We start from the raw sequence: 12,952 nt of genomic DNA on the forward strand, positions 1-12,952 counted from the left end.
CGCAATGACATATTATGTGCTCCGCTGTTTCAGAATCTTTATCGCAGAGTCTGCAGCAAAGACTTCCTTGATACAGATTGAGCCTGTTCCGGTAACACTTGACATCCATGTGTCCTGTCAAGAGGCCTGTTGTAATCCGCAATATATTCCTGCTAAGCATTAGCAGTTCTTTTGCGGTTTTAGAGCTACTTCCTTGGATAAAAGCCTTGCTGTGTCTGTACCCCTGTCTGTTTCTCCAGTGGAAATTCTGCTTTTCCCTGATCCAGAACTTTAGTGCACTACGGGCCATACGTTTGGGTATTCCTAGTACTGGCTCTGGACCAAGATAGGATACTAATGATTCTTGCCTAGCTAGGTCATCGGCTTTTTCATGCCATCTGGTTGGAGAACAGCCTCTGCTCCTGAATGCATCTCGTCTTGGTCTCAATTCAATTATTTTCTTTGTCCATCGGTCATCGTTAAGCCTTGCAATGTGCCCTGCCCAATCCCATTACAAAGAAGTTAATTTCTCAATGGCATCCATGAATTTTACTCTGCGTCCCCTCCCCCGTACTTTGATATTCGGTACTTTGTCTCTCGGAGACATTGATCCAACATTGATCTTTCCATTGCTCTTTGCGTTATTCTGATTTTGCTTACTGTTTTCTTGGTTAATGTTAGGGTCTTAATGCGCAGTAGTAGTACGCATTGATTAAATACCTGATAAAACAATGCTCTGCTAATTACATCGATCTGTCGGAGTCCTGTTTTCTAATGTCAGGTGTGTTTTTACCTATCTGAATTTTCCAAGTCGTTTTTAAATCTTTCTAGTCGATGTGTCAACACTGGACGTCGAACAAGCTGTGATTCTGTTAATTGCTTGGCATTTGCGGCTGATATCGATTGCTGCCGGTGGCTCTCAAAATGTTACCATTATTTTTTTAAATTTTCAAACTTAAATAAGTGGATTATTATAAATTTATTTTAAAAATGGTAAAAAGAAAATGTGTTTCTTTAGGCCAGATCTACCACACCTTAAAATACTTGCACAATTTATATCAGATGACACTCAGTGATACATCTAACTAAAATATGGGGTATAAGTTCAAAAATAAACACAATGTCAATTTAATGCTGGGTCCAGACCAAGCAAACAAAACAACGACAAGTCAGAAACATTCATGTTTTACGACAAAATTGCGACAAATCCAATACATTTCTGCAACATTTTTGTCTCATTTTTGTTTTGTTTCAAAATTCGGAGGCTTTTCAATATCCCGTCTCGAGTCGGTAAGGATCAAAGTGTCTATGTTTTGTTCGTATATTTGACGGCAACTTGTCAGCGCAGTGTGGATGGCGTGTGCTGCCAACAGTAGGAGACCAGTGAAATCACACGTGATGGTTAATAAAACTCATTCCCAACTACTAAACTTTTGACTTTTTTGTACTTTTGTCCTTGCGGTGCGGTGTGGACAATTTGTCTCAAGTCTGTCTTGTCAAAATTCCCCATCTTTTGTTGCAAGTTTGTCTTGTTTTTGTCTCAAAATCGTGTTTACTTTTTGTCGCCTTTGGACCCTGCATAAGAAAATATCTCATTTTATAAATTATATGTATTATGTTTTAAAAAAAGTTCAGATAATAAATGCGAATATCATTCTATATTTTTGACGAGTTATAATATGAAATAATTTATTCAAAATAACGTTGTAGATGTCAAAATAACTTGCAATTGAAAGAAATCCACCTGCACATTTTAACAAGATTGTGAAAGGCAATCGATTGAGTTCATTTCACAAAAAAAACAAAATTGTTCTCTTTCCTCTGGCAACCAATTTAAAGCGAAATAACTAGTTTTTCTTCAGCCTTCTAAGTTTTCCTTGAAAATTTTAATAGGCTTTTTCTGTAGAACATATTATTCCAATATGAGTTTCAGGGTTCTCACTTTAACTCGATAATAAAAATTATTAAATTTGATACCTACTAATTTTATTATGGAAATACTTTTTGTACTTTGAATACCGTATGATCGAAAATAAACGGCGTCCAGTTGGCTGGGAAATGATAATCGATGACATTTCCCATATAAATTTACATATAAAATGACAGCGATCTTCATTTCATAGCCATCGCTGACTCTGTTTTTTCTCGATCATACGGTATTATTATTTACATTAAAAGTGTATTATGTATTTTAGTTTGTTTCTTTATATGTTATAATGAACTAATTAATTAAATATAAACCTTATAAGTATGAGTGATAGATAGGCTTTTAAATGAATCTACTGAAGAAATACAAATAACAATAATATTTTAATAATCAAATTAAATTAACTTATATTTGTACATTGCTGTACCCCAGTAGCAAACTATATTAAGAGTCCATTACACTAGTCCGAAAAAATAGCAAAATAAGCGTTTGGCATTTAACGTTTTATGTAAAACTGGCTAGGCATTTTTACACAAATGAAGATGGAAATAAAAGATAAAGGATTATACTATATGCGTATTGTAACACATTTTTAGACAACTACTTTATTTTTAAGATTTTGATTGTCAAGCATCAACAAAATATTCCTTATGTTTGGACTAAATTTTTTCGAAAATAAAGACATAGTTTAAAATTCTTTTACGATACGGAAATAGATGGAAGTTTTGTGATTACAGTGATAAATAATTTATATGGTTTTGTAACAAATTGCTCGCTATTTTATGGCAAATGCTGAAGCTCTGCAAATCTTAATCAAGCCTTAATCAAAGCACGTGTGTTTGGAATTTTGGGTGTGGCTCAACATGACAGGATAATCCAGGCAGATTTTTGAAATATTATATATATTTCCTTCGGCCACACACCCGCTTTACCAGACCCCTGAACGCGACCCGAAAATACATCGTAATAGACTCTTAAATCACAAAACTTATACTTATTTTGAGAAAAATCAATTTAAAGTGCTTTTTTGAAGTTATTTCCTAATTACTAGGTTATATTTAAACCTATGACGTAATACTTGGTATATGAACAACTTATTTTGAACTTAAATGAAATGTAAAACAGTTTTTTAATAGTTACTGACTTATAATTGTTATATTAGAAAAAAAACAGGACTTAACTTATATATTAAGTCATTATTTATGCCAGAATGAAGGTACTTACTTGCAACCCAATAGCGTTATCACACGACGTAACCAAAACGGGTTTCCCAGCTCCTGGTGACGTTTCTGACAGTTCACTCTCGTGATTGCCACGAATCTTACAGATAAGGTACAACAATAGCGCTCCTGCTATGGAAAACAGGGCTACCAACTGTAAGGCCAACACCAAGGCCGTTTGCTGGTCCATCATGCTGACCTAACCTGAAACACAAAAGGCGTGGTTGTAGTATGAATATAAATACGATTTGTTTCTTAAAGGGATACATACAATAATGAATGCAAATAAAACTGTGTCATGGTTAATAAATATAATAATAAATAAATAATATAATAATAAATATAACTATATAGTATTATTGTGCACTATTGCCCTATCAAGTTCAGGGTGTCTCATTGTGGTGTATTTTACAGGGTTTCGAGTTTATGAGTAGAGATACAAAGATGCGGTTATGAGTGACATAATATGTCACTCATGTCACAGGAACAAAGAGGGCTAAGACAAATCTGTATGTGTGTGGGATATTTAGTTTCATAAGCACATAATATGTGCTAAATATGTGCTAATATGAAACTAAATATGCCACACACATACAGATTTGTCTTAGCCCTCTTTGTTCCTGAAATACAGGGCAAATTTGGAAATTTTAGGTCCTTTTGAGCCAGTACCCGGAATTCCAGGTCCTTTTGAGCCATCAAAGAACCGGGACCCATAATTATTAATTCCCGGTCCTTTCGGTACTTTCGAGACTCGGTAACAATAATTAAAAAAAATTGGCGCCAGGAGGCACGTATAGCCGCCCATGCTAAAATATGTTAATGAAAAGTTGGTAGGCAGTTCTTTTAATTTCAAAGTAAAGGAATTTTTCCAATTTTGGTCCGCGGCTATTTTCCCTATCCGCCACCTGGGGTCGCGTCCGATGGGAGTTTGGAGTTCTCCACACGGATTTTCTCAAAAACGAATTACGGAAACACGGAATATCTCAAAAACTGCTACTTTGACTGATTTTGATGTTATTACAAATTTTGTTGCAAATATTATTCCTATTCTTAAATTGAAAACCGCGTTTCGCTAGCTACTGTAATTTTGAAGTTACGACTTTTAAAAATTTTTAACCCCCTCCCATACCCCCTTACCAACCCCCACCCCCACCAAAAACTAATAGCCAGATTCTAGGGTGCCACAGTATTTTTGTACCAAATTTGGTTAAAATCGGTTTTTGAGTTATCGTATTACAGACGGACAGACAGACACCATGAAAATATTTTGTATTTAGGTCATTTATGACCCAAATAACTCATTTTGAGTGAAATTAAAAAAACTTTTTTTTGCTGATCATAATAGCCTACCATACTTGTTGGTATGGTCGGCTAAAACATGTTACATGCGAAAGTCCATTGATACTTTCTAGCGGTCGAAATCAAACTCCTCTAAATCAGTACAGTGGTTACTCCTGAAGTTCTTTTCAAGTTTCTATAATGCTTATTAGCAATTATTGAAGTTTACATATGTTATATTTTATTATTTGGTATAATGTTGTTAAATGCATTAGTTATATTTTATGTTTTTAATTTGGATTTTATAGGCATTTGCAGTTTTTTTCTTGTTTGTGCTTTTTCGTGTTTCTTGCTCGTATTCATGTTAATTTTCTGATGAGTGTTTGATAAAATAAAATTTGATATTATTTTCGTTTAAAATATTTTTTTTTATCGATTTTAGTAAATCTGCTTTCAATTAAAATATGTTTTAATTTTAATCATCATCAAAAGTAAATCATTTTTTAAAAATGCTTACAGTACGTCTGTCGGCTTTAAAAAGATTTTAGAAAACATTACTTACTTATACAAAAATTTATAAAATACAAATTTGCTTTATTTTTTCAATGTTTTTCCACGAAAATGAGACTTAATCTTTATAAAAATTGAAATATTAAGAAGAAAAACAATAAAAATTGAATAAAATCACGCAACTACTTTACCGATAACGACTGCACTGTTCTCCAAGCTCCGTCTACTACCGTTCTCGTAAAAAGATTAGGCGATAGATCCCGTCAGTAAAAATTCGACAATTTTGCAAGTGGCCAACATAGTGAGTGAGCGGAGTGTTTTGCGGTGACATACTCATCAAGTTCAAAAAAATATATACAGGGTTGTTCAGCACATACGACACGGAGTATTGTAGCTAAACGATTAGATTTTTGCAAATTGTAAGTTTTGGGTTCGTTGAAGGACTATTAGAGCTACAATTTAAAAATATTTTTAAAAGATACAGAGTGTCCCAAATAAATAAAAAATATCAAAGTTGTATTTTTTTAAATTGAACACCCTGTATATTATTACATTTTTAGATTCTACGATTAAAATAAAGGTAAATTTGAGAAAGGTTTATCACACTTAAACCTCACCGTTTTTGAAATATTTTCAATTTTGTGAAATTGCAGTAAAAATTTTAAGACTTCATTTCTCCAAGGGTATCAAAGTTTTTAATACCAAATATTTACTGAAGTTTATTTATTGATCAGATATTGTATTCCAATAATAAATAAAATACTACCTTTTACAGAGTGTCTAGAAATTTATATTAAATAATTACTAGCTTCAAACGGCAATAACTTGTTTAATTTAAATGGAACACCCTGTATATTTTACGAGAATCAGATGCACAATTTAAGTGTCTATCAAATTGTATAATACCATTTCTTACCTATCTCTTCAAGTTTTCGTAGAAAATGCATTTTCTTATGATTTAGACCTCATTTATAACTATATCCATGGAATATTGACATTTTAGATTATTTTTAAAGATGTAGCAAATTACAGAGTACAGATACTAATATTGTCGAAGTTTTTTTTTATTTATTAATGAAATAAACGAACTATTATTTCATTAAAAAATAAAAAAACTGTTTAAATATTTGTTAAAGAGGACGAATTAATATGATTCCATTATTCAAACTACAGTAATTGATCGTTTGCGTTGATTAATAATAATTGCTACAAATACAAAAAAAAACTGAATTTCGTATGTGTATTAGACAATGTGGTAAAAAGTAATAACTTAAAAAGTTTATTTCATTTTTTGACGAATGCTTATTTATAACAACAGAGACGTTCATTTTCATATATTCTTATTATAATATTGATTTCTGATTCAAATCCACATTTATTTAGAATAATTTATTAACTAACACAATTATTAACAATTATTAAGTATGTAATTAATTAATATTTTGGGTGGAAATAATAGTGGTATATTTAATTAATGGTATACTCTTTTATAAAGATTTAAATAGTTTTCTTTTTGTGTACAAATGGGCTAATATTTTCATTTTTAGCACCTGTACATTTTTTACATTTGTTGCTTTAAAAACAATCTAACGGGTATAGTGATAAATGAGGTCTAAATTATAAGAACATGCATTTTCTACGAAATCTTCAAGGAATATGTAAAAAATGGTATTATACAATTTGATAGACAATTAAATTGTGCATCTCATTCTCACAAAATATACAGGGTGTTCCATTTATATTAAAGAAGTTATTATCGTTTAAAGCTAGAAATTATTTAAAATAAAAACGATACCCTTGGAGGAATGAAGCTTTTGAATTTTTTACTGCAATTTCACAAAATTGAAAGTATTTCAAAAACGGTAAGGTTTAAGTATGATAAACCTTAATCAAATTTACCTTTACTTCAATCGTAGAATCTAAAAATATAATAATATACAGGGTGTTCTATTTAAAAAAATACAACTATAATATTTTTTACTTATTTGGGACACTCTGTACCTTGTAAAATTATTTTTAAATTGTAGCTCTAATAGTCCTTTAACGAACCCAAAATTTACAATTTGTTAAAATTTAACCGTTTAGCTACAATACTCCGTGTCGTATGTGGTGAACAACCCTGTATATAAATTATTAATTATACTCCAATATTGTGTCCGCATTCTTGAAATTCCTTTCATACACATAGATCCAGTAGACGTATTTTAGTTATAAAGATGGTTACGAAATACCCACCATCAATCAAGAAGAAATCTAGACTAAATATATCAAGAAAAAAAATTGAAAGTATCAACAGCAATTCCTAAATTGAAGCTGCGATACTGGCTAAATAGCGCAAGGTTTTCAAGCTTTAATCAATGAATAAAATTCATAGAGGCTTGCCGATATTTTAATTAGAGTGCCACTTAATTAGAAAGATGACATTGGTAAGTAATTGTTATGCAACATCATTGATTTTGTCGATCTCAAAATAATTTAATGACATAATGACACAGATAGTTCACAAATGAAGCATTGCTGTAAACGTAAAAATAACAGACATCATATGGGTTGTAGGTGTAAATAGTGATGTCAAAGACAAATTATCAATTAAAAACAAAATCAATATATTTCATATCAAATAAACTTTTAGTCACGTGATTAAGCTTGGCCGGCACAGAGTTGCCCACTTTTACTTATTTTCTTTTAATCAAAATATTTAAGGACACAAAAAAAAATATTATAAATATATAAACAGCCATTTTGACATCAACAAAACTCACCTTCTTAACAGCACTAAAGGGACATACAGGGCCATTACTACCGCTTTCCCGTTCAAAATATTCTAATAAAGTTGCGATGAGTTTTTACGGCTAGAGAACATTGTTCGACTGCAAGGTCTACTAGTAAAAATGTTTAAACTTTAAGTATCACAAAACAGTTCATTTAAACCAAAAACTCATAAAACAAAACCAAGTGTTAAAACCATGGTTGGCATGATTTAAATCAACTGATTTAAATCATGATTTAAATCGTGATTTAAACTTTATTATAAATCAAAAGATCACTGTAAAAGTTATAAAAATGTGTCCTAGACAACTATAAAAAATATTATTATATATATATTATACCAGGTATAACAGATAATAAATCGAAAAATAACTGTAAATGTTGTAAAACTATATAAAAATATTTATTAATCAATTTAATTCTTTGACCGATTTTTGAACTAATTTTGTGTGAATCCATTAGACCGCTAAACTCAGGGATTTATTTTAAAATTTATGTATAAGTGACAAAAATTCGCTGTTCGAATACATATCATTCGCAAAGTCTAGTGCAGAACTTGGTTCTTCTAATATAGAGACTATACCTTGATTCCCGAGAATCTATAATCGTTGTCAGAAAATATGTTGTTTTATTTTTTTTTGAAACGGTTGTATGTTTCCAAATTCCTACCGACATTTTGATCTGCAGTAAGTACTTTACACTTTGACATTAGATAATACATACTAATTTCATTCTCTACTACCGAAGACTATTTCCTACAATAGTGTATTATTTTATTAGGAGTAAAAATGATACTTTTTTTGCTGTGCCTTTGAAGAAACGATGCTGTGCCTTTGAAGGACCATCGTAAAGCTATTCCGACGTTACAGGGAGGCACAAAAAGTACATTTTTACTCCGAATAGAACCTACTATTTTTTTTTAAACATTACAAATAATTTTTTAATCAATTTCAAACATTGCAAATAATATAAACAGTAATCGAGCAACAATTTGTACGCTCGTTGAATTTGACACTTAATATCAGTTTAACAGTGCTTTACTTTTATGCCTCGGCGTTAAAATGACCAAAATTAATACTTTTCAGACGTTTGAAAAAAAAAACCTTTTGATCTGAAGCGAGCGACTTTTTTTGCGGAATATATTGGTGACCGATGTGGAAAAATCACAACGCCCCGTAGAATTGTTAATGTTATCGGTATCGGGGTATAGATTTAGCCATTTAGGATAGGGCTTTAATTGGAAATTAGAAATAAGTTCTAGTCATTTGGAAATCCGATTTAAATATTGTTTTGAATTAAAATCAAAAAAACCTGATTTAAATCAAAAAAATCTGATTTAAATTTTAAAAAATCTGATTTTTTTGATTTTTTTTTAATCACGAATGACAATATCAAGAAGTAAATAAATAAATGTGGCAACCTGACTTTTTACAGCAGAGCTACAACCTGAATCCACAGCGGGAAATTTAAATTAGAGTTAGTCAGCCCGGAGTCGAATATGTCCATGGTTGGCCCCAACAATGCATTTAAAAATCGCGCCCTCGACGTAACTAAAAGTTTAATTGGTATCGAATATAGATTTTAAGCTTTTATTTATTATTTGTTATAGAAGTTTCTGTAAACCAGAAATAAAAATACACTTGTTAAAAATATATATTTTATAGATACAGAAAATTCTTCAAAAATATAAATATCTAAATAATTTAATGATGATACATACCGCAACCGCCGTTTTGTATTTATTCTCTTTAAAAATTAAATTTTTTTTTGAAAGTTTGAGTTAAATATTAATTTTTATTTCCACTCAATGGGCAGGTTTTTTGTAACAGAAAGATACTTCAGAAGTAGTTAGTAGTGCAGATATCTCTTCCGACGTTGAAAAACCTAATTATTGTTCCGATTGTTCGAGGATATGTCCTAAAATCATTGACTACGGCCATTTGAATAAAAGACTTATAATTAGAAAGCGTCTTTTTCGTTTTTAAACTAAAACTGAACTAACAATCAGTTCATGCCGGTTGCTCTTGATAATTGGTACGAATTTACGACCAAGTAAAAGTAGCTGAATGTACAATAATTCTTTCTTTCGCAATGCTGCCACAACGAGCGCTTGTAAATATTTGTTTAATTGGTATTGATTGTTGTTGGGCAATGCTAGACGTAGGTATGTGAATATCCTTAGGCAGCAAAATGATTACATCATTCGGTTATAATGGTATGTATGCTTGCATCGGATTTTTTGAATTGCATTAAAATAGTATGTCATATATGATATGTATAAAATATTAGACTAAAACCAATTATAAAAATTGATTTAGTTTAACCCAACTTACTTATAATGAAATAAAATGTCAGAAACCCGTTTTAGTCTAAGAGCCGGGCAGTGGCGAATACAGAGGGGGCCGTGGAGCCCGGGCCCCCTTAAAATGTATAAATTGGGTTAAATATTCGGCTTTTGGGTTAAAAATAGCGCTCTAAAAGCATATTCTAGATTATTTTTTATTCGGACCCCCTCCCCTAAAATAAATTTCTGTATCCGCCCCTGGTGCCGGGTACAAAAACATGCAAGAATTTTCTGAAAGCTCATATTTTCAATATCGATATACAGGGTGGTCCGAACTGTATTTCGAAAACTTCGGCAACATATTCTGCAGATAAAAATAAGTAAAAAGATTCCTAGAATGTCCTAAAATGGTTAGTTTCAGAGATACAGGGTGTAGAAGTTTTATTTTTATTTCCATTTTATCCAAATAATTTATGAAATAACGTCAATATTTGGATAAAAATTGGTGTCTGGGAGTTTTTTGATATGAGAAATTTGATTTCGATGTCAATATGACTCCTATTTGTAGAGGGCGCCACCTATATGTGTTTTAACTGTTTTAAACAGTAATAAATTTTCGTACGTACCTGTATAAAACTACTGAGTGAAAAAAATTTACATTTTTGTGAAAAAATACGTAAAAAATTTATACGTAAAAAATGTTTCTTGGTAAAAATCGCTATGAGCAACCGCTCTCGAGATATTTAGAATGGAAATAGTCAATACATGTCATTATTGACAAAAAATAAACATATGTTGAGTAGATACACAGATGTGTTATCTGTGGTAGATAGTTATTTGACTGAAATGATAAATTTGGGAAAGTTTTATTTTTTTAAATTAATCAAAAATTTTTCTTCGAAAAAATGAAGACAAAACAGTTTCTGTTGAACTTTTGGCACAAAAACATTTCAAATTTATGATTTCAGTCTAATACTCAGTCTAATAACTATTTAGTCAACAAACCAAACCAAACGGACCACTCTGTATATTAATAATTACTTTGGTAGAGAAGTTAAGAAGAATGCATTTTTCTCAAAATGTCAATAATAAACAAGTTTTTCCTCTTGTAAGGACAATCCGGGGACTCCGAGGACATACTGTATTCATGACAATTTCCAAAAAACTGTCTTGAATTTCTATCACAATATTCTAGAATCACCCTATATAAAAAATGGCAGTAACAGCAACAGCTATATTTGGAAGCCAATAACAAACGTTTTAATTATTGTCGGCACGTAAGTGAAACTGAATTTTAAGCCTGAACAATTTTGATCATTCGTATTCCAAGCTTGACTAGTATGTGCTTGCAATGGACATAATTACTTCGAACGTCAATAATTAGCGTCAGCCAATAATGTATTCGCTTAGGCATATAGCCGTACAAGCGTTGGCCGGCAAACAATTTTGATTTTGCAAGATCCAACCAAATTACACAAAAGATAATCATCACATGCATCAACACAATGCAATGTGTTTAATTAACTAATAGAACAAATTAAGTTACTTAGTATTTTGTTCTAGTTATGCAAGAAGAAATAATTACATATAGGAGAAATCTATGAGTGTAGCTGTTTATATAAATATGAGGAAAAATAAAGAATTTTAAGTTTAGACGTTTGGAATTTTAACCTGGACGGGACATAGTTTGTTCTACGTGGATTCCATACCACGGTACTCAGACATATAATGGCCTAACAGCTTAGCGAGTGTCTAAATTGATTCTTAACTTAACGAGATATACAATATCATTTGGTCTTGATTTTATCTGAGACCTCTGTTAATACCATCAACAACGGAATAATAAATACATCTACTGAGAGTACCATTTAAAAAATAATAAAGTTGTAGTCATGTCCGTTAAAACAGGAAGTGAACAAAAGCAATTGAATGTGTCAATCAAACCGAATTTATGTCATATAATAACATACCAAATATCGTTTTTTATTAAAAAAAAAATAAAAAAGTTATAGGGGTGAGCCACATTTGAGACGCACCCGGTATATTAGGAATACCGAGTGTCTTTTTAATATAACCGATTTTAAACTAAATTTACTGCTTTTTTAAAGCCCTCTCAAAATTCTAAATTCGAAGAATTTAAAATTTTTTACAGGTTGTAATTCCCTGTATTTTAATAAAATATAGGGCTGAGCCTACTTGTTTACGTATTATTTTATTCAAAGCTCTAATTAAAGCACACCCATATCCCAATATGTTAAGAAATATAATTTCCAGCTAATTACTGGACAAAGAAATACTGTATGATCGGATAAAAACGGCGTCAACGATGGCTATGAAATGAAAATAGCTGTCATTTTATATGTAAAATTATATGGGAAATATCATCGATCGTCATTTCCAAGCCAACTGGACGCCATTTTTTTCGATCATACGGTATAAGACCTGTTGTAAAGAAAAACATATATTTTTAATCTCACATTCTTCGGAATTCTTCACTACAGTCAACATCTTAGCTGTTGACCTCGATAGGCAATTCAGCAAATCGTCACACCGATCAACTCAGCTGACATAATACGTGCCTGCCGGCAAGACATACGGTTTAAAATAAAATTTCACCGTACATTCCTAATTCCTACTCGGTTCGAGAAGATAGAATAGAAATAATATGCGAAACCGTCTTAAAAAAATAGGACAGCTATTTGTTTTCTAAATCTTTTATAAGAACGAATATATTGTAATCGCAAAACATTTTTCGATGCACGTCATCAATCATATCGACATTGATACTAAAGTCTATAAACCTTGACTAAATGAAATTTTGGCAAAAATGTTTAAATTTGTTGTATAATTTAAGATACCGAGCAGCTCTTCATTTTAATTACAATCATCTGCTCTATAGAGCAGATGATTGTAACAGATATTTTATTTAGATTAAAGCTGCAAAAATACTTATGTCTAGCCCTAGCAGGCAACTATTAAGTCCGA

At 31.2% G+C, this 12,952-nt stretch overlaps 1 protein-coding gene across 1 annotated transcript in view; it reads right to left on the reverse strand.

Moving 5' to 3' along the window:
- Positions 1 to 12,952, reverse strand: part of LOC115874643 (D-beta-hydroxybutyrate dehydrogenase, mitochondrial) — a 65,321-nt gene that overhangs the window by 32,201 nt on the left and 20,168 nt on the right. The window contains exon 2 of the mRNA XM_030889850.1: positions 3,131 to 3,330. Coding sequence (XP_030745710.1) covers positions 3,131 to 3,319 — 189 coding nt within the window. The 5' untranslated portion in view covers positions 3,320 to 3,330. The remainder of the gene's footprint in view (positions 1 to 3,130; positions 3,331 to 12,952) is intronic.

Source organism: Sitophilus oryzae, unplaced genomic scaffold, assembly GCF_002938485.1.
Source record: "Sitophilus oryzae breed Bouriz unplaced genomic scaffold, Soryzae_2.0 scaffold_1297_pilon_pilon, whole genome shotgun sequence".
NCBI classification, from domain to species: Eukaryota; Metazoa; Arthropoda; class Insecta; order Coleoptera; family Curculionidae; genus Sitophilus; species Sitophilus oryzae.